Source organism: Chelonia mydas, chromosome 25, assembly GCF_015237465.2.
Source record: "Chelonia mydas isolate rCheMyd1 chromosome 25, rCheMyd1.pri.v2, whole genome shotgun sequence".
Classification (NCBI taxonomy): domain Eukaryota; kingdom Metazoa; phylum Chordata; order Testudines; family Cheloniidae; genus Chelonia; species Chelonia mydas.
Genome location: NC_057858.1, coordinates 2,301,101 through 2,324,210, shown reverse-complemented (window position 1 = coordinate 2,324,210; position 23,110 = coordinate 2,301,101). Strand labels below are relative to the sequence as shown.

The window sequence follows — 23,110 nt, the reverse complement described above, 5'->3', positions numbered from 1 at the left end:
ACGCAGGAGGTATTTGTACAGCTGTACTCGGCCCTGGTGAGGCCTCAGCCAGAGTACTGTGTCCAGTTCTGGATGCCTCATGTTAGAAGAGATGTGAACAAATTGAAGAGAGTCCAGAGGAGAGCAAGAAAAATGATAAAAGGTTTAGGAAACCTGAGCTATGAGAAAAGGTTACAAACCTGGGCATGTTTAGTCTTGAGAAAAGACGACTGAAGGACAACTTGGTAACAGTTTTCAAATACGTTAAGGGCTGTTTTGATGGCAGGCGGTCATTCTTTCACGTCCTCTGATGGTAGGACAAGAAATAAGGGGCTTAATCGCAGCAAGGGAGATTTCGGTGAGATATTAGGAAAAACTCTCAGGGCAGTTAAGCTCCGGAGTCTGCTTCCCAGGGAGCTTGTGGAATCCCTGTTACCGGAGGTTTTTGAAAGCAGGTTGGACAAACACCTGCCAGGGATGGTCTAGGGTTACTTGGTCCTGCCTCGGGGCTAGATTTGAAGACCTCTCGAGCTCCCTTCCCAGCATGACATTTCTCTGATTCGATGAAGGCAGCTGGCTCGTGACTGTAGGGATTTTTACACTCGTAAAGGGGTAGCACAGGAAAAAGCACAAAGGTGGATGTAGGGAAACAAAGCACAGAGTGACTGCCTGTGTGAACGCCCTGTCGTCCCCCCCAATATTAAAGAGAACGAATGGAACAAAATGCAGCCAGGGAATTGCTTCAGCATTTGATTCATCTGGAGAATTCTGAGATGTTTTACTGACATTTTCTTCCCAGTAAGAAAACGCACAGTCATCTCCTAGCTGCCTGGGCTGGTTTGCCCTGAGCCAGAGCAGGGCCCCTTGCCCTGCACAGGACCATGGGCACGTCTACATGGCAAAGAGACACCAGCTGACTTGGGCTGCAGGGCTCTTTCACTCTGTGTCGACTGCCCAGTTTGGGCCGTAGCTCAGGCTCTAGGACCCTGCGGGGTGGGAGGGTCACCTCATGTCTGGTTGCTGTATGGACATACCCCCCATGAACAGTCATTGTCCAGGACCAAATGCTTTAGTCCTGCTGTTGATTCAAGGGAGGGCGTAGAGCAGCATGCCGGTGGCAGCTCAAGGCTTTGGCCTTGATCTTCAGAGCCCAAGACGGTTTCTGTCCTAAAGTGCTGAGAGCACCCAGCCTCCTGAGGCCTGATAATGGCCCCGGCCACCCTGCAGAGCTGCTGCCTCCCAGCAGCCTAGCGAAGCCCACGTTAGAGCACAGCCAGGATGGGCCCGTGGTGTTTCTGAGGTTAGGGGCTTACTTGGGGGTTGTCTGGTTTTATTTTAGGAACTACTTGCCTAGAGACGAGCACACTGCAAGACATGGGAGAGCAAGAACGCGCAGGCAGCCGCTCAGTAGGGGAGAGCGGGAGCCTGGCTCCCATGGGAAGGTGCTTCTCCGAGTGGCTTTAAACAACCCCCAGAAAGACTGCAGAACAGGAGCTTGTGAGCCCACAAGAGCAGCATCCAGTGTGCACCAGCGCTGGCCTGTGAGGCAGGGGATTTCCCTCAATTAACACAGAAGCCCAGTACTCAGGACAAATGGGTTCCCTTCGCAGCCTCCCTGTGTTACGCTGGCTAAGGCACTGAGTAATGGTGATGGAGTTAGGGTCCAGCCTTCTGTGCAAGCCCCCGGCAGGCAGCCATAGGCTTGCTCTCCACCCATGCTGGTTACGCCAAGGGAGAGGCTCATGGGTCAAGCCGAGCAAGGAACGTGCAACATTTCTCAAGGGAATTCAGTCTTTTTCCAAAAGCCAAATCCCCAGGCAGACAGTGCTCACCTCAGGCAGCTGTCTAATCCAGGGCTGGGTAGTTTTAATTCTCTAGATTGGTTACAGACTACGCCAGGTCCTCAGGTTTGGTATTGTAAATTCAAGCCGTGATTGGCTGACTAAAGCATGTGCTATGTGTCACTGGAAGAGCACAGCACCACGTCCAGAACAAACACTCAGGTATGCTGTTGTCACATGGCAATGAGGGCAAATCCTCTGCTTTGCAGGTGATTAAAACCCAGGCCCAGTGCAGAGCAGATTGCTAGGGTCTCCTGGCAGATTACTGATCACCCTCCAACAAGGAAGTGGGGGAAGCTGATTCTGATTTTGGGGGGGCTCAGGCCCAGAATTTGTGCATGAACCAGGCAATCAGACTTCTCTGAGCTGTTCTCACAGCTGTGCCAGTGCTAAAAGATAACGTCCGCCTCACCTCTGCTCTCCCAGCAGTGAATAAAGCAGCGTTTGCACGCAGGGCCCAGCCCCGTGGCCGAGATGCGAGCGAGTTCCCATCAGTTTGCTGATGAAGGTGATCTTTTACAGCAACACCTTCTTCCTCAAACACTGAACAAGACCTAAGCCCACAATCTGTCTTCTCACTGCTGGAGCTGGTCAGACAGAGGGACTCACCTGGCCCATTACTGTGTTCTGTAGTATGAAATTTATTTTGTTCAGATATTAGGCACCGATACATAAATTCAAGACAATTTAAAAAAACTCAAATGACTCCACTGGTAAGAGCACGGGGGTGGAACCGGCTGGACTGAGAGCACATCCATGGCCAGTGAAGCACACACATTTCCCCGGTCCTGGGAGCGGGAGACTCCGGTATGGCAGAGTTGTGCAAGATAATGGGTGCTGTTGAACTTGCCGCATACATCAGACTGTCTGTAACAGCTGCTACAGGAATGATAATGACGCCTGGGCTAGACATTTGATTCCATTTAGATTCACCGAAAGAACTGCTCTGGATGCTCACCGGAGGGGGGAGAGGAGGAGGAACAGGCAGAATGATTTTCTTTAATTACAAAGCAAAAAACAGCTCTTCTGCTTTGTGCGCATGGAGAATCAGAAAAACCCAGACTCAACATTCCTTTGAATCCCCTATTGGGTAAGTTATCCTCTACCCAAATAAGTCACACCCTTACAAGAATCTTCACTCTTTATTGAAGGAGGCAGCAGAAGAATCTATGAACACGAGAACGTCTCAGCTAAACCTCCATTTACCCAGCACCAGTTTGGATTCTGTGCCAGTAAACCTCCTCCAAGCTCTGCAGTCATCACACAGGTCCCAGTAAGAGGCCAGGTGTTCACCTCCACCTGCGGCAGGAGATTGTACCCTTCAATTTATATAGAGTAGATAAGTGAATCATACCCTCTGCACTCAGGCTTAGCAATAAATAACTGGGTGTGGTGGGGGGGGTGCTATGTCCCAAGTTGGTTTTGCACCTTATTTGCTCTCTCTGTTGCATCTACAGCAGATAATGCCAACTGCTTGTGTCCATCTCTCTTGTCCCTGGTCAGTATTCTACAGCTCTGCCCCTTTCTCAGTCACCACTGGCACTCTGCCCAGGAAGTACAGCTCATGTGACTACCCCTGGATCTGGGGAGATTCAAACACGAAGACTCTAAGCAGTGAGTCCCACCTGCATCAGAAGAGAACTGTGTGTAACACCACTGGGAGCACGCCTCACTGCTACAGCCAAGTCTGCAAACCTGCCTGGCCCTGTGTTGATATGGCCCCGTGTTGATATGGCCCCGCAGGACGCTGCGGAAGGTGCATGTGTGGAGGCATGGTTGCATTTGGTTTGGTAAAGTGCATGACACTGTATCAACAGAAGGCTTATTGGTGCAACCTAGTAAGAGAGCAGCTGACACTGGCATGTCCTGAAAGAACTTTGAGAGCCTTTCAGGGACCTGGGGAGGCTACCTTTGGGTTACTATAGATGCTGACATTGCAAACAATACACGTCACTTTGCTGCTGCCCAGTACCCACCTGGGTCCATGTCAGGAAGCATGAGGGAACATGGGGAGGAAAGAGGCCAGCCTCCTCCAGCTAAGATTTAAAAAGGAACCGACAGCAGCTGCTAGTGTCTTAAATCAGTCACATTTAAATCTACTGCACATTCTTACAGTGTAAAGCTAGCGCCGTGCCCAGGGCAGCCATGTCGGTCCCAGGCAGGTCACATCAGGGACTGGTGAAGTGATGGCACACCCAATAGCTGCCTCTTCTGAAAAGGAACCAACACAGACTGTTCCCCACAGCTCCCTCCTTATACTGTAGGTTGGTACAAGTTCAGACATGGCACTGGTGCAAGTGAGAGGTATAGGAAGCTCTTGGATGGCATTCTTAGAGGATCTGCTCAGTGCTTGAAGCAGAAATGTCCAATAACCTCCAGGCAGCATACGGGTTGAGTTCATCCTGGTCTCTGCAGAGCGCCCACACATACAGCATCCGCAGAACTTTGTCCTGAAACAAAAATTCACTTGTTAGAATTGAAACTACACACTGCAGAGAACACAGCACCGCTGTGGGCTACAAGTCACTCCCCTCCCCCTCTCACAGAGAACACGGCACCACTGCTGGGCTACGAGGTTCTTCCCCCTGCCCACACACAGAGAACACAGCACTGCTGTGGGCTACGAATCAGCCAACCCCTCACAGAGAACACGGCACCACTGCTGGGCTACAAATTCCTCCCCTCACCCCACAGAGAACACAGCACCGCTGCCAGGCTAGGAGTCCCCCCTACACACACAACATCGCTGCTATGTAAGTCCTACACTCATTTTGTTTTTATCTTTTTTCTTTTTTTTATCTGCTTTAGTTAAGGTTACCAAAATGCCATATATCATAAGCTCACTTTCTCTTGTGCAGTGTTTCAAAAACTTAACCTTTTGGGCTGAATTTTCCCTACTTAGCTTTTGCCCCAAAGGGTTATGATGCTTGAAAATTTGGGCCAGGTAGCCATTTGAGTTATATGGCAACAAGAACACACACACATTTTCCTGTTCTGACAACCAGTTTAACACAGATAACCGAGGAGCAGCTGAACTCTTCATGGAATCTCCTGCAGTTAGTACCTCTGATTTCATAAAGCTGAGAGTATTTGAATATGGACTTGTGTGCATGCAAACACCTAAGTACACAATCGCCAAGACCCTTGGGCTGGCTGGTGCCCATTTGGAAGCATGTTTGCCCTGCTCTTCTGTCATTTTTAGCCTTTTATCTTTTCCCCACGTCTCCCTTGCCCTTCCTTCTCTCTTTAGTAACTGAGGAAATACAATACAAAAACCTCTTAATAAAACTTTAACCTGCACGATGAAAAGTCACAAAACTGCAGGAAATGCAACCATTACATTTCCATCCAGGTCAAAGCCCTGCACCCATGTAGTACTCACTCTAGTCCTGTTATCCTGGGTCAATACGTATACAGTAGAACTGCAGAGTTATGAACACCTCGGGAATGGAGGTTGTTTGTAACTCTGAAGCACTCATAATTCTGAAGAAAACGTTATGGTTCTTTCAAAAGTTTACAATCGAACATTGACTTAATACAGCTTTGAAACTTTACTATGCAGAAGAAAAATGCTGCTTCCCTTTTATTTTGTTTGCAGTTTACATTTAACTCCGTACTATACTGTATTTTGGGGGGGTTTTTTAGTCTCTGCTGATGCCTGATTGCATACTTCCGGTTCCAAATGAGGTGTGTGGTTGACTGGTCAGTTCGTAACTCTGGTGTTCATGACTCTGAGGTTCTACTGTAGTATTTTCCTGAAGAAATCTATGCTGTTAAGTGTATAAACATGTAAGATGGGTAATGGGGCTGAGTTAATTGCCACTGAAACCTTAATTTGCATTTTCTACCTATTTGTGACGGTCAAACTCCATTTCATTACATTCTGTAATGAAAGAGGCAAACTAAGAAAGGAGAAAATTGGCACCAAAGCTGTGATCTGGAAAGGTTTAGGCTCCTGAAAAATAGGTTGTTTTCTTGGAAGTGTGGCAGACAACTACAGGGATTTTGTGACATCAAAACACAGGGAAGATGGCTTTCTTACTGGGGAATGAGACATCACGGAACAAAGAAAACAACCTGTTACCTGCACTGTGGGAGTTCTGGGTGACTGATTTTACATTTTTATTAATAGAGCTATATCCTAAACTTGGATATGCAGTGGATGTTGCTGCATATATTCAAAGAAACTGGGACTGCAAACATCTGTGGACTCCCAGAAGTGGATTTCTAAACTGTAGTTATGCATTTAAGATTAAAATTTGTCCCTTATTCCCATGGGATGCTGTGACAGGCATAGCATCCTGTACCACAACCTCTCAGGATTAATTTTAAAGAGGATTCCTTGGACCTTTCAAAAATGCTTTGCTGGATGGTTTAAGGCCTATTTCCCCAGATCAAATGTGCAAAACTCTACAGGCATCTGTCCCCTGCTCTCTTTTTAAAGTGGTGTATTTGCTAGAGCAACTAGCATAATCATTTCATATCTTCTCAGACCTCCTACGCATCCCACTGAGGGTGAGTCTGCAGCGCTGCAGTGGGTGAGTGCAAACAGGCAATGCTGCAGCAGGAACCAACACGTGATTTCTATTTAGCGAGTTTACAACGCGAGGCTCCCTGTTACCTAGGAGGTCATTTGCTCTTGACTCCAAGGCGCTGCAGGAGAAGCGCAACAGTAAAACTGAATCATGGCTCCCAGCCAGCCTGCAGCTGACACTGGATTAAAACTAAAGTTTCATTTCCTTTACAGCATTTTAATGCATCTCCCTGATGTATTGCTGTTCTCAAGGAACCAGACAGAAAACGGGCTTTGATATCCGCTTTAATAATTATCCCATCCATACCCATCTTTTACCAATAGGCTAATTTAATGTGAGAAATCACTAAACAGACCTCTCTTCTCCCTGCAGTCAATATGACAGGCTGCAAATCAGGCCAGATGGGCCCATCATTAAAATTAATCCTTTTTTCTGTAAACCTACAGTCTGGGCTCAGGAGAATGGCTGAGAAAAGCCATTATTTATTAAACACGTATTAATTTTAATGGAAGGCTCCTGGAAACTGCCAACTCCAGGCTCCTTGCAGCGTCACCTATTCCACATCATTAAACTACTTAAATGTTGCCCAGGCACAGCGAGAGCCGTCTGGAGAGCCTGCCACTCAGCCCCCAAGGATTTTCAGAAGATTTCACAAGCTCTTAAACCCATGTGTCATTAACTCCCAAAACGAGCCTGACAGAACATATCTGCAGGACGGTGCTTAAGTGAATGACAGTGACACTTTCTAGAGTTTACACGGACAAATGAAACCACTGCAAGAAGTGATTCACACACAGATTCCAGGACAGGGCATGGTCAGTCAGGCATCCCCAGAGTAGCTTTCAGAGGTCCCAACACAGGACTGTGCCATGTGCAGTGTCTAGCATGAAGCGAGGAGAGCAGTTTACCTGGTTTGAGCCAGAACCTTAGTACAATTACAGTGGATCCAGAACCTAAACTCCCTGGGTTTGAGATTATTCTCCACCCCTCTTGCAATTTATTGATTTTCATTTCTCCCATTTCAATTCCATTTTGCTAATTTCTGCCCAAGTGTCTAGTACTTCTGGGCTCCTCACACCCAGAGGTCCCTCTCGTCAAGGATGGAGAAAGGCAAGAAAGCATGCATCCAAAACATAAAAATAAACAAATTAAATATAAAAACAGGGAACAGCCCAACTTGGAAATGAAGGTCCTAGTGTGCCCTGATTTGTCGTTCCCCCTCCTTGGTGCCTCAGTTTCCCACATCTTAAAAATGGGGATAATGATACTGACATCCTTTGCAAAGCGCTTCGAGACCAAATGGTGAGAGCTAGATATTACTTACAGCTACAGTATAGAGCTCCCACCACAGGAGAGAGCATGTGTGTGGCGCAGCAGTCAGAACAACTACCACAATACTCTGCTCCCTTTTCATCTCTCCCTCCTCCCAGGTGCTCACAGCGCCTCCTAGCCAGGCACCATTCTCCTACTTAAGCAATGGGCTTTCACTGCTCCTTTCAGATGGCCCTACAGGGCCCCAACCAGCTGCCGTTATTATTCATAGTTACTCTTTCCTTATGGTTTCTCTCTCATGAAGGGTCACATGAAACTCCCCTACCAGACACTTCCACGCAGTCCAGAAACATCAGAAATAGCTGATCCAAAACAACCCAGGTGCACTCAAAAGACAAGTGCATGAAGAACAGACCAAGCGTATGAAGTTCTGGTATCTATGTAAAGCAGCCACATTAAGAAATGATTAGCTGATTAACTGAGGCATGTTGCGTAAGGCTGACCCTAATGTGGGATGGGGGTGGAGAAAGGTTACTGTTTTTACTTTTATCCCTGTTGTTTTTTCCAAAAGGTTTTTAACATGTGAAATTTTTTTTTTTTTTTTTGCTCAGAAAGGTCCTACATTTGAGCCATGAAGTGACAGAATGTATGTGACGGTAAAGTGAGATTGATTGTTCAAACCCCACAGCAAGATGACTGTCCCAGGTAGGGAAATCTGTAAAGGTAGCAGCCGCTGTTCCTCTCTGCGCTGAATCCTGGACAGATAGTAACAGCCCTGCTTATTTCCAATTTGGCTTGAGCCACTGCTGGAACTTTCCACCCACTAAATTCCCTTTGTCTAGCAGGTCTGTCATTAGACTTTAAAGTAATGGAATCAAGCTGCAAGCTGTGAGTGATGCTGTGTAATCCTCCAGGCGGTGTGCTGACCATGGAACTCATCTCCCCAGGTTTCACAACCTTCTCTAAACCCTAATCCCACCCTTTGCTTCTCCCAACTGCTGCCCAGGATCCCTTGTCATTTCAAATGCACCAGCACAACGATCTCAGGCAGTGTACCTGCCACCCCCTGCATCTGACAAGGACAGAGCTCTGTGTGGCTGAGCCAGGCCAGGCACAGGAAGGGAACAGGTGTGCCCAGGGGCAGGGACCCACTGTGCTAGATGCATCTGGATGCTCTGCCATTTCATGATTTGGTTCCATGATTTCACCTGGGACTGAAGTGTAATTTACTGGACCCAATCACCATTTCCCATATAAAGACTCAAATCCCATTAGCTGTATACCAGCTCACTACACCTTACACATTCTGAGCACTTTTTAAGATGGCTGCTAAGGTTCCTACCATCAGATATCTTGTTTTTCCAAGTACTCCCCTCCAGTTTTTTCTGTTGGTGGATTTTTTTTTTAAATCAATTGCTTCATTTTCTAGATCTCTGTTAACAGCAGTGAAAGCATCTGAGTTCTGGGACACACAAGAAGTTTGGACATGCTTACAGGGCAAAGTTTTCATGTGTGCTTTGAGTGCAGGACCTTGTTACTTCACACTGGTGATTTGGAGACCCACTGTGAAGCACTAAAATTCATCTATTAGTAAATGATCATCCTAAGGAAAGCCCAGTTCTCCATCACAAAATGTACTTGTTCATTTATTTGACAAGCTTAGTTTTAATTAGTGATGTTTTAGCAAACATATTGAAGTAATGAGGGTTCCATAATGTCAGACCTCTTGCTAGAGCACTATTTCATCTCTGCTTAGAAGCGGAGAGGGCATGTGTTTGTGAGGGTGAATTACGGATAGTATGGATTAGTTAAATGCACATTAGCCAGGCTCCATGGCAGATGTGTGTGTTACACAGTGATGATGGGATTAAAAGTGAATGTACACAATCTCACTAGAACTGACCGCAAAGCACTTCATTTTTCACACACAGTACAGGGCATCTGTGATAAATGAAAGGTGTGGGGGGGAAGGGTAGCTTCCTTTTATGGACCCAGTTAGCTATAAAATCCCTCTTAGTAGCTCTTCTCTACTTGCTTTACCTGTAAAGGGCTAAAAAGTATCACTGCGATGCATAGGTAAAAGGAAGTAAGTGGGCACCTGACCAAAAGAGCCAATGGGAAGGCTAGAACTTTTTAAAATTGAAACAAGACTCCCCTTTTGTCTGTCTGTGGTTGTTCTCAGAGAGAAGCAGAGACAGGACTGAAACTATGCTGTAAAAAGCTTGGGGCCAGGTATGAAAAATCATTGGTATCATACCTGGAAACTACTCATTTAAAATCCCATATATGTAAGAAGATCAGGAAATGTCTCGGAAGACGCAATCAGGTTTATCTCCTTTTATTTCTTTATGGCTTGGGGACGCCTCTGTGCTAACCCCAGGTGCTTTTGTTTTGCTTGTAACCTTTAAGCTGGACCTTAGGAACTATTCTTGATGCTTAATCTTTGTATTTGCTCTTTTTAAATCTAGCAATAGCCTGAGTTTCCAGATGTATTTTCTTTCTTTGTTTTAATACAATTTACCTTTTTTAAGAACAGAATTGGATTTGTGTGTCCTAAGAGGTTTGTGCAGGTTGTTTAGCTGGTGGCAACAGCTGATTTCCGTGTGTGTGTGTGGGGGGGGGGGGGGGGGGGGGGGGCCTTAAGGGTAGCCCAGAGGAAGGAATTCCCAAGGGTGCCTTCCTGGGTTCTCAAAGGAGTTTTTGCTCTTGGGTGATGGCAGCATCTACCCATCCAAGGTCAGAGAAAAGCTGTAACCGTAGGAGTTTAATACAAGCCTGGAGTGGCCAGTATTAATTGTTAGAATCCTTGCAGGCCCCCACCTTCTGCACTCAAAGTGCCAGAGTGGGGAATCAGCCTTGACAGCGTCACTTACCGGATCTCCTTCTACCACCTCTCCTTTCTGATTTTTAATCACCATAACAAGTTGAACCTGGAAAGTGATAATTAATACGGGTCCCTGCTCCATCAGCTTCCCCATAGCAAGCTGTAACAAAAGAAAAATTTTCTGTTAGAAAGTGGAGATGTCTTTCTGCATGTTAACATCAGGAGAATTTAAGATGGCCACTATGACTTGCACAGTAAATCACTAGCCTGTAATCCCTTTCAAGGCTGATTCTGGCTACTATGCTGAATTATACCAGTTGTGCTAGTAGAATTGCTTGAGTCAACTGTACTAACACATTGTTGCAAAATGTTTCCTCTTTATAACCATGTTTTTAAATATTTATACTACCACTTTTGGGGAAAACGGTCCCTTTTGGGCAGAAATTTTCCATTCTTATTTGCCTGAGGGCTGAATTTTTTGGAAAATGTGAACAAAATCTATTCAGCTATTTCTGAGTTATGAGAGGATGTTAAAAAATAGCAGTATACTTTTTCCAGGGAAATAACTCAAATCCAACTCCAACTTTGACACTTCTCACCTAGTAAGTAAATATCCCATAACGAGGTAAGTCCCAATGCACTGGGTAAAGGAACTTTTAAGTGGAATAGAAGCCATGAAGGCCTATGCCTTTTCCCCCCCCTTTTTCTGTCCTCTTTATTCCACTGACATCTCTTACCTCTCTAAAAACCTAGGAAATGAAATGCAAAAGACAATGCAAAATTAAATGCTCCCCTCTGGCAGGAATCTATTTTGATATAGGGTCAATTGTTCAAATGTGCTTAAGTGACTTAGGAGCTACTGCAAATTTTCCCATGGTCTTTAAATTCTTGATTGTATTACCTCAGAAGTAGTGTGTCTTTAAGATAGTAGAAAAAGTCACAGATTGCTTTTAAGCAGTAGTATTTGATCATTTAATTAAAGACTGCATTATAACGCACACAAAGGACAGAGCTAAGATGCATGTTCAAATGAACTATGGCAAGGTTTCCTGGATTTGAGCACTTATTAAAAAAAAAAGTTAAGTAAGTTGCTGGAAGCCATTTCGCACTTGCATGTGGCATAGAGGGCCGGCAAGTTACTCATTGTACATGTCCTTCCCCTTAAAACAGCCACTGACTGACTTCACCCAGGCAAGAGGGGCAGAGAACTCTGCCACAGCCCCACCTGTCATTCTCTATGGAGTAACAGCGTTAGAAAAGGAGAGTCTCACTCGGCCAAGACTAAACTCAGCACTTCACCTGCCTGGCAAGTGAAGCTTTCCTAGTTGCACTTGAGCCAAAGAGTATGTCTACACTAGAAAGGTAAGTCAACCTATATTAGGTCGACTTACAGCCACCACAGTAATTCTGCCAGTGGGGTACATCCACACGACCTTCCTTGGGTCAGTGGTGCATGTCCTTACCAGGAGCGCTTCCACTGACCTAAGAGGGGCAGTGTGGGGAGCAGATAGCCTGGTGTCAGCTCCCTGCCAGGAGTCCAGCTGCCCCACAGGCTCCCAGCAGGCCGCCCAGGGCTTCTCGCCTCTCCATTCCCCGTCGGGAGTGGGGGGGAACCCATCTGGTGCTTCTCGCCCCTGGAGAGCAAGCCCAGCTCTCCAGTGGAGCGGGGGCATAGCTGGGCTCTAGCTGCCCAGCTTTCTTGTCAATTTCATGGCAGGTGACAAGACAGACAACAGCCGATGTAAGTAACCTACATAAGCCTTACACCTCTCGTGGAGGTGGAGTTAGGATGTCGGTGTAGTAGGACACTTATACCGGCGGGAGGTTTCAGAGTAACAGCCGTGTTAGTCTGTATTCGCAAAAAGAAAAGGAGTACTTGTGGCACCTTAGAGACTAACCAATTTATTTGAGCATAAGCTTTCGTGAGCTACAGCGGATGTTGCATCCGATGAAGTGAGCTGTAGCTCACAAAAGCTTATGCTCAAATAAATTGGTTAGTCTCTAAGGTGCCACAAGTACTCCTTTTCCTTTTACCGGCGGGAGGGAGGCTGTAGTGTAGACCAGCCCTAAGTTTCTAGCCCAGAAATAAATCATATAGGCACCTACCTTCCAGCTCAGCCAGGGAACCAGAATACCCAATGACAAACATTCAGCTCTGAGCACTTTTATCCCACGTGTCTAAACCCAGACTTTACGGCCATGTGCCAGTTCAGGAATTCAACTGGACAGCCAGTTTCTGCTAATGCAGATGGTGATGGATATCTTTTCTGCCTTAACATAAGCCGCAGTGTGTGCACTGAATTTCATTATATCTGTGTCTGTAACATCTACATTTTAATAATAATTCTGTATTAGTATAGCTTTTTGCATTTAATTTTTAGTGTTTTTAGCAGAAAGAAAACTGTCTCCAGTCAGTTTGTTAAGTTACATGCTTCTAAGCCAACATTTTGAAACGTGTTCCTAAAGTTGCACATCTAAATCCATATTAAGGCACTTAAACAAAAGGCCCTCATTTGAGAGGTGCTAAGCACCAAAAAATCCCACTGAAGACAAAGGAAGCTGTGGGTGCTCAGCATCTTTGAAAATTAGAATGTCTGTCTAGGTACTGTACTCAAATATGTATTTAAATGTCTATGTTTGAAAGTGTTGGTCTTAAGTTTCACTCTTCTCACATGTACTTGGGAATTGCATATTCAAATACAGGTGGAACATTACTTCACTATGCAGGTATAAAACGCTATCTGGAGAATCATATTGCACACACAACAGTTCAGTTTTGGAAGTGACATGCTGTACAGTTTGCTATTTTCATTCTCAATGTTCTTTCCCAACCGTAGCAAAGATGCCATTCTGACTGAAAACACTGTACATGCCAACATAGAACTTTGCCAACAAAATAGTCTGTTTTCAAAGTATAAAAAAAGTATCAGAAGAATGTCTGACAATACCTTTTTGCTCAAAGGTCGCAGGAGAATTTTATTAAATAACCCCTTGCCCATTCACCTTTGGGCTAAAAACAAACAAAGACGACCCCAGGGTAATATTTCAAGGAAGTTGTAAATGGCTGAAAACAGGCGAATAACAAAGTGCCTCTTCAGCCAGAACTCCAGTCCTGCTACCATGACACTGTGCTATTTAGCAATGGAAGGGGGAGAAAAAAAAATCTAAACTTCCCACCCAGGAGTTATTATTCAGCACAGTGTGAAGTCATGTCTCTTGGACACAGACTTAATACTGGACATTCCTAAATTAAGTGAGATGTTTAGAATAAAGTGATGACGTTTATTACTTCAATAAAGTTTATTTGATTAGAATGCATTGTTATTTATTGCTGGAGATAATCAAGGGAATTGCAGCTGTAATGGGCAGATTCCTGCTCGGTTGGCATTCATATTTAATTCCTCATGCTACAGAAAGGGCATGAAAGGTTTCCTGTTATTTCCGAGGAGTTGGTGTAAGGGAAGGGGACAGTCCAGTATCCAAGGCGGCCCTCAGATTACTATGGCAATATGGCCCTTGGAAGGAGAGGGAGGGGAACAGTTTTTATAAGAATTGCCATTGCTCATCAATGATGGTGCCCCAACGACCAATGCGGTTATGGGAGTGGTGGTGGTGGTGATGATGATATTTGGTTCACAGAAAATATGCTCATCTGAAATCAAGTTAGAGTAACCCGAACATTCTTTCAAAGCACAACTGGGGTTTAAACCAATCTGCCATGTAGTACTATGGCATCAGTTTCCCGCTGCTAGGATTACAACCAATGGCATTATGAGTACTAGCAAAAGGAACACCATGAGCTTCATTTCTTCCTGTTTTGAAAAGGAATGTGAGGCACTGGCAGTTTGTGTAACACTGGGGCATTCTGAGGGCCGATAGTTTCCCACATGCAGCTCTGCCAATGAACTTCAACTATCCCCCCTGCTATTCCAGTCCTAGAATCCCACACAGCTAAAAGCCCAGGAGCTTCAAGCCTTAGCTCCCTGTGCCGCTCCCATCATAGCCCTCTCAAGAGGTTACTGGCTATCACAAACTGAGCAGCAGTTTAATGGTTCAGGAAACAGGAGGAAACTACCAAGTTTCTTCCACCAGCTGGCCTCCATTGCTAGGGAAACTGACTTGCCTGAAGAGTCTTGGATACATCTGTGGTATTTTGATATGCTAAACAAATTGAGGGCTAAGTTTCTCCCAGTAAGGTATGTTCTCCAGTCCTCAAATCATTTGTGGGTTTTTTTCCTGTACCCTCTCCAATTTTTAACATCCTTTTAAAAACATGGACACTAAAACTGGACGCAATATTCCAGCATTGGTCTCATAATGCCAAAATGGTTACTGACTGTAACTGTGGTCCTTCGAGATGTAATGCAGGTGTGTATTCCACTTGGGTGTGCGCTGGAAAATTCTGCCTAACAGTAGAATCATAGAATATCAGGGTTGGAAGGGACCCCAGAAGGTCATCTAGTCCAACCCCCTGCTCGAAGCAGGACCAATTCCCAGTTAAATCATCCCAGCCAGGGCTTTGTCAAGCCTGACCTTAAAAACCTCTAAGGAAGGAGATTCTACCACCTCCCTAGGTAACGCATTCCAGTGTTTCACCACCCTCTTAGTGAAAAAGTTTCTCCTAATATCCAATCTAAACCTCCCCCATTGCAACTTGAGACCATTACTCCTCGTTCTGTCATCTGCTACCATTGAGAACAGTCTAGAGCCATCCTCTTTGGAACCCCCTTTCAGGTAGTTGAAAGCAGCTATCAAATCCCCCCTCATTCTTCTCTTCTGCAGACTAAACAATCCCAGCTCCCTCAGCCTCTCCTCATAAGTCATGTGCTCTAGACTCCTAATCATTTTTGTTGCCCTTCGCTGGACTCTCTCCAATTTATCCACATCCTTCTTGTAGTGTGGGGCCCAAAACTGGACACAGTACTCCAGATGAGGCCTCACCAGTGTCGAATAGAGGGGAACGATCACGTCCCTCGATCTGCTCGCTATGCCCCTACTTATACATCCCAAAATGCCATTGGCCTTCTTGGCAACAAGGGCACACTGCTGACTCATATCCAGCTTCTCGTCCACTGTCACCCCTAGGTCCTTTTCCGCAGAACTGCTGCCAAGCCATTCGGTCCCTAGTCTGTACCGGTGCATTGGATTCTTCCATCCTAAGTGTAGGACCCTGCACTTATCCTTATTGAACCTCATCAGATTTCTTTTGGCCAATCCTCCAATTTGTCTAGGTCCTTCTGTATCCTATCCCTCCCCTCCAGCGTATCTACCACTCCTCCCAGTTTAGTATCATCCGCAAATTTGCTGAGAGTGCAATCCACACCATCCTCCAGATCATTTATGAAGATATTGAACAAAACCGGCCCCAGGACCGACTCCTGGGGCACTCCACTTGACACCGGCTGCCAACTAGACATGGAGCCATTGATCACTACCCGTTGAGCCCGACAATCTAGCCAGCTTTCTACCCACCTTATAGTGCATTCATCCAGCCCATACTTCCTTAACTTGCTGACAAGAATACTGTGGGAGACCGTGTCAAAAGCTTTGCTGAAGTCAAGAAACAATACATCCACTGCTTTCCCTTCATCCACAGAACCAGTAATCTCATCATAAAAGGCGATTAGATTAGTCAGGCATGACCTTCCCTTGGTGAATCCATGCTGACTGTTCCTGATCACTTTCCTCTCATGTAAGTGCTTCAGGATTGATTCTTTGAGGACCTGCTCCATGATTTTTCCAGGGACTGAGGTGAGGCTGACTGGCCTGTAGTTCCCAGGATCCTCCTCCTTCCCTTTTTTAAAGACTGGCACTACATTAGCCTTTTTCCAGTCATCCGGGACTTCCCCCGTTCGCCACGAGTTTTCAAAGATAATGGCCAAGGGCTCTGCAATCACAGCCGCCAATTCCTTCAGCACTCTCGGATGCAACTCGTCCGGCCCCATGGACTTGTGCACGTCCAGCTTTTCTAAATAGTCCCTAACCACCTCTATCTCCACAGAGGGCTGGCCATCTCTTCCCCATTTTGTGATGCCCAGCGCAGCAGTCTGGGAGCTGACCTTGTTAGTGAAAACAGGGGCAAAAAAAGCATTGAGTACATTAGCTTTTTCCACATCCTCTGTCACTAGGTTGCCTCCCTCATTCAGTAAGGGGCCCACACTTTCCTTGGCTTTCTTCTTGTTGCCAACATACCTGAAGAAACCCTTCTTGTTACTCTTGACATCTCTTGCTAGCTGCAGCTCCAGGTGCGATTTGGCCCTCCTGATATCTTTCCTACATGCCCGAGCAATATTTTTATACTCTTCCCTGGTCATATGTCCAACCTTCCACTTCTTGTAAGCTTCTTTTTTATGTTTAAGATCCGCTAGGATTTCACCATTAAGCCAAGCTGGTCGCCTGTACCCGTGGGGGGGGAGGGGGTGTTTGCGCCTCCTGGCTGTATCCCCTCTCCTGACTATATGAGGCAGCACCACCCCAAAGTCCCTCAGTTCCTTTGCACCCAATGTCAGGAGCACAGACTCCAGTGCAGAGTGGATGGAGGGTGGGTTATGGAACACACATCTACATCACATCTTGAAGAACCTGTTACAGTAAGTAACCATTTCTTCCTCTTTGAGGAGATGCAGACGTGTATTCCACTTAGGTGACTCACAAGCAGTACCTGCAGGAAGCGGGGCCCAGAGTCTGTTTCAGTGGTTTTCAAACTTTTTGTATCGGTAACCCCTTTCACACAGCAAGCCTCTGAATGTGACCCTCCTTATACGTTAAAAATGTGGGGAGGGTAATTTAATGGCGGTTGGGAGCTGTCAGCCCCACGGAGGTGATAGCTCATGACCCCCATGTAACCGCCTTGCGACCCCGAGGGGTCATGACTCCCAGTTTGAGAACCCCTGGTCTACTTAAACAAGGACTGCAGGACTGCTCCTCCAAAGTTCGCATCTGCTCTGGATGCCACAGTAATGGCATAATGGATGGAAAACATATGTGCAGATGACCAAGTGGCAGCCCTGCAAATATCCAGTACTGAAAGGTCACTTAAAATACCTTTGAGGGGGCATAGCTCATGCTATTTCATATGCAGTCTTGATACAGGAAGTTATCCACCAGGAGATCTGCGAAGAGACTGCTTGTCCCTTCATCTGGTCTGCAAACGACACAAACAGACAAGGCTAATCACAAAAGGGTTTAGTCCTGTCCAGGCAAAAGGCACCCGACATACAGTGAATGAATATGCTGCTCCTCCACGGCTGAATGCAGCTTCGGACAGAACGGCAGATACAGTTTCACCTGAACCAGGCAGCGTAACACCACTTTAGATAAAAGCTTCAGGAGCGGCCACACTGTCACCTTATCTTTAGAGAATCGTGTGTAAGGAGGCTCTCTGCCATTTAAACCAGCAACTCTCACACCTTGCAGATGTTAGGGCCACCAGGAATGCAGTTTTTGACACAGAAGAAGAAAAGATAATGATGGAAGAGGCTCAAAACCAAGGTCCCATCAGAGCCATTAAGACTGTACTGAGGTCCCACAAAGGAACTTGTTCTTTCACTGGCAGGTGGCGATGAAGGACTCTGTTCAAGAACCTTGCTATCACGGCATTTGAAAATATCAGCCTCCCCTGAATGGGCAGATGAAATGCCAAAATTGCAGCCAGGTGGCCTTTCAATCAACTGAGTGCAAGAGCTGAAGCCTGAAGATGCAACAAGTACTCCAAGATGTCCTGCATCCCTGTCAACCTCGGATGAACCCTGTGAGCAGATGACCACACCAAGAACGTTTTCATTTGGCCGAACAGGCCAATCTAGTAGAGTGTTTCCTACTGTTAAGTAACACTTGTTGAACAGCCTCTGAGTATTTTTCCTCCTCATTTAACCATGGAGCAGCCATGCAGTGAGATGCAGAGCGCTGGGTGCAGAATATGAGATCTGACTGTGCTGCTGGGTCAGTAGGTGGGGATGAAGTGGGAGAGACATGGAATGCTGAATTGATAATGCCAGGTCAGAAAACCAACCCTGCCTCGGCCATGCTGGAGCAATGAGGATGACCTTGGCATGGTCCAACTTGAGTTTGATGATTACCTGCTGGATGATTGGAATCAGAGGGAAAGCATACAAGATTGCGGATTCCCAACTTAGGTGAAGGACATTGGCCAGAGAGCCCGGACTAAGGCCCCGCTGAAAGCAAAAGAGACACATTTCTTCTTGTCTCTCGTAGTGAACAGATTTATCATCGGAATGCTCCAAACTGTAAAGATGGACTGAAGTCCACTGGACTTCAGAGACCACTCGTGACTCGGAGAAATTGCTACTGAGGTGATCTGTGAATTGATTCCAGGCTGCAGGTAAGCGATCAGCCACAGTAGTAATGTTCTCTCTGATGCAAAACTGCCAAGTCCAATTGCTACCTGACACAGCACTTTAAAGTATGTTCCTCCTTTTCTGTTCACATAATATGTCACAGTGGGATTGTCCATAATAATGTGAACCATTGAGCCCGATTCAATATCGGAAGGCAACATGCCTTGTAAATGGCTCAAAGTTCCAGAATGTTGATATGAAACGTAGCTGCCTGTTCTGACCATAGACTCTGAACTCTCAGTGACCACAAATGCACTCCCCAGCCTAGCAAGGAGGCGTCGGTGGAAATGGTCCTGGTGAGCAGTGACTAAGCAAAGGGAATGCGCTGGCACACAGTGATGGATAGTCCAAAGCAATGTAAGGAGTCTAGGGATCAGCGGAGGGCGCAGGACCAATCTGTCCACAGAGTGCTGGGTTGGATGAGAAATTGTCCTCGGCCACATTTGGAGAGGCAAAGATGGAACCTAACAAATTGGGCCACCTGCATGCAAGCAGCCATGTGATCCAACAGCCTTAGGCACATTTGAGCTGCAGGCTCAGAGTGCAGCTCCAGACAGAGGATGAACTGCCTGAAAACAGTCTGAAGGCAGAAGCGCTATCAAACTTGTAGAATCTATTAAGGCCCCAACGAACTTGATTCTTTGATTCAACGCTGACTTGCATCTGTTGAGACTGAGACCCATGTGATCGACTAAGTGTAGTATGAAGTCTATGTGAGAAAGAACTTCTTCCCTGGACTTGACCCTCAGTAACCAATTGTTTAGATATGAGTTTAGATATCAGGATATGAGTTCCCCTCTTCCTAAGTTACGCTATCACTACAATCACACAGGGAACAGAGGACAGACCAAAGGGAGTATAGAACATTAATAATGTCAGTGCACCATGACAAACAGGAGAAACCATATGCGGCTCGGAAGAATTGCCACATGAAAATAAGCATCCTGAAGGTTCAGAACAGCAAACCAGTTGTTCGGATGTAATGCAGGAAGGGTGGTTTATAGGGTGACCATCAGGAATCTCACATATCTGATATATTTTGTTGAGGTTGCAAAGACTGAGAATCAGGCTCACCCCTCTTCTGGATCTGGGAACCAGAAAATACCGGGAATAAAACCCTTGGTCCCAGCACTGCATAGGGACCTCCTCAACACAGCTCCCAACACTATTAGAGACTGAACCTGTTCGAGGAGCAATGTCTTGTGATAGGGGTCCCCACAGAGGACAGGGTAGGAGAATCGGGAGGGGAGATGGAAAGGAACTGGATGGCGACCCAATCTGATGGTGCTTAGGAACCAGCTGTTGGTAGGTATTGAGCCCCAAATATCGTGAAAAGGAGCCAGCCTGTCCCTGAATGTGGAGGACAGGGCTACAGAGGTCATTACTGGATTGCTACCCTGGACAAACAAGACAAAGCAGGCACTTGGTAAACACTGTGGGAGGATAAGTCAACTGGCTGAACCCAGGACCCGAAGGCCTCTGCCTTTGGGATCTATGACTCTTTCTGGGGTAATCTCACAGCCTCAGGGTAGAGGAGGATTGCCCGAAGGAGCACTGCAAGCGCCACTGTTGCTGCTGCTGACAGCTGTCAAAATGACGTGTCCGCACTGCTGGAGCACACACCCCAAGAGAGCATCGAGTAGCCTTGAGTCTTCAAACAGGTGCAAGGTTTCATCAGTCTTATGCAAAAAAAAAATAAAAAGCACTCGACCACTGATGGGTAGGTCCTCTATAGTCTGTTGCACATCAGAAGCAATGCCTGAATGCCCTTCTCATGGTTACCGCTCAGGCCATAACTCTGGCCAACGTATCTGCCATGTCCTCAGCCGATTGCATGGATGTCTTGGCCACCAAACAGGCCTCGATTATTGACGCTCAAAATTCCTCCCTAAAGGCTTCAGGTAACTGGTCTACAAATTTAGACATGACTGTCAAATTAATAAAATTGTACTTGGACAGCAGTGCCTGCTGGTTCACAATACACATTTGCAGGGAAGAGGAAGTGCAGATTTTCCAATCCATTAAGTCCACCCTCTTGGACTCCCTGTCCTTGGATGCAGACTTACATCTGCCCTGCTGGGCCCTATCATTCCCGACAGTCACAACCAGGGAATCAGGGATTGGGAGAGAATAGAAGCTTTCAAAACCCTGCACACGTACAAAATAGCGTTTCTCTGAATACCGTGCACCAGGCAGCACAGAAGCCAAAGTACTCCAAAGAACTTTTGCGGGCTCTAGGAGTGCATCGTGAATACAGAGGCCTACCCTCCCCGGGGCAGATGGCTAGAGGATATCTAGTAGTTTGTGAGTATTCTCGTGCAGGAACTCTGACTGTACTGGGGAGCAGTTTGAAGGACATGCTCCATCCTGCTTGCCAGCAACAGCACAGTGTCAGTCCATGCTACTTTTAGACGAAGAGTAAGAACCTCCATAAGACCTGGAGAGGTTCTGATTGGTCTTCTGAGCCCTCTTCCACCAGCGCACTTGACAAGTCAAACAGCTTCTCCACTTCTTCGGAGAGACGCCAGCCCTGGAATGCAACAGTATCAGTCACTGAGCGAGAGGGCGACCTCCAATCCAGTGAGGGCCTTGGAGCCGAACCAGGCGTCACGGCCTGCTCGAGGAGGTGCTGCTTCAGACGAAGGTCTCTAGCCACCTGAGTCCTTTTAGTGAACAATTTACAAATTGAACACCGCTCCTTGGTGTGACCCTCACCAAATAGAGCAAGCACATTGTGTGGGGGATCACGGATGGGGATCGCCTCCTTTCTCCCCCTACCCTCCAAAACGGGCAGTGTCTGAACCCTGGTGAGGGTATCACCCAGGACAACTAAGTAGGATGCTAACTATACAACGACATACAGAGAAAACCCTCAGTAACAGAAGGAATTGTGAAGAATTTTGTGGTGAAAACCACGGAGTTCTGATTCCAGCCACTGGTGGTGAGAAGAAAGTGAGGGGTGTTTTATTTTAGTATGGTATACTAGTATTTTTTAATCAGAATGTTGTGTGTACAAATCCTTTTAAAAGTAAGTATATTACATCTACACAGTTATCAAACTTGTGAAACCTGATTTCGTTCTCTGATGAGATTATAAGACCTATTTTCCATAAAACCATGTTGACTAGTATGAATTATATTGCTATCCTTTAATTCTTGATTCACTGAATCCCCATATCAGCTTCTCTATTTTGTCTGGGATTGATGTCAGGCTAACCAGCCTACAGTTACTTGAGTCATCCTGCTTGTCCTTCTGAATATTGCCACAGCATTAGCACTCTTCCAGTCTTCTGGAAGTTCCCCAGTATCCCAAGATTTATTAAAAATTAACATCAGTGGGCCACAAATCTCCTCAGCCAGCAGTTTTAGGACTCTTGGGTGTCGGTTATCTGGGCCTGTTAATTTAAAATGTTTATCCCTCACCTTGTAGCTGCTGTCTAACATCCTTCTCAGTTACTAATTGACTAGAAAGTACTTCATCATCCTCAGATTATATGAGTGCATCTTGCTTCTTTCCGAATACAGAACAGAAATATTTACTGAACACTGCTGCAATTTCTGTATCATTAACAACTTTACGTTCTCCATCAAATCAGATGAAAACATCTGCTTTAGTTTGGAAGGAGGGGTCAATCCATAAATATATTTAACCACTGATTCCATATCCAATACTGTATCTAGTAAGAAAACAGCTTCACTCACAACCATAAACCTCCCTCCCCAACAAAAGTCTCTGGGAATTACAGTCATTTCTCTCAGGCAGGTTTTCCTGCACTGCATGAACCTGATCCACTGAAATGTTCACCAAGAATTATCAACCACAATGAGTACTAACCTAGCCACGTGCACACATGCACAAGGTCAGTGATATCTGCCTTAATCATTAGTCTTTCTAAATTGCCTGGGTATAGATTTACACCAAGGTGCCTTTGCAGCAATGGAACAAGGACTCCTGCAGTCTGTAACCAGGATTTGATCACAACAGGAAAATATTCCTGCAATTCTGTCTCACTGGGCCAGTGGCTAAGCTGAAAAATGACAAGCGTCAGAACAGAGCTCCCTCTGGGATATGATTCACACAGTGGAACTGCTAACAGAGCAGGATACTGCTGCTAAGAAGCAAATTCAGTGATCCTCTCCCACAGCCTCTGTTGGTTGCTGTATTTCTCCCTGGTTCTGTATCTTGATGTTAGCAAGATTCGTGGCAAATCCTAGAGCAGCCTTGGAAGAGGTGAGTCACAACATGTGTGAAATACTTGCTGAAGAGAAGCAGAAAAAACACTCTACATACACTCAGGGAAT

The 23,110-nt window shown here is 46.0% G+C and overlaps 1 protein-coding gene across 3 annotated transcripts in view; it reads right to left on the bottom strand.

Moving 5' to 3' along the window:
- Positions 1-2,943: 2,943 nt before the first annotated feature.
- The window catches only part of TIMM44 (translocase of inner mitochondrial membrane 44), a 71,146-nt gene continuing 50,979 nt past the window's right edge, over positions 2,944-23,110 (bottom strand). For all 3 annotated transcript variants that reach the window (XM_037885602.2, XM_037885603.2, XM_043536118.1), the window contains 2 exons: positions 10,501-10,611; positions 2,944-4,270 (listed from right to left, as the gene is read on the bottom strand). In XM_037885602.2, the coding sequence (XP_037741530.1) occupies positions 4,151-4,270; positions 10,501-10,611 (231 nt within the window). In that variant the 3' untranslated portion in view covers positions 2,944-4,150. The remainder of the gene's footprint in view (positions 4,271-10,500; positions 10,612-23,110) is intronic.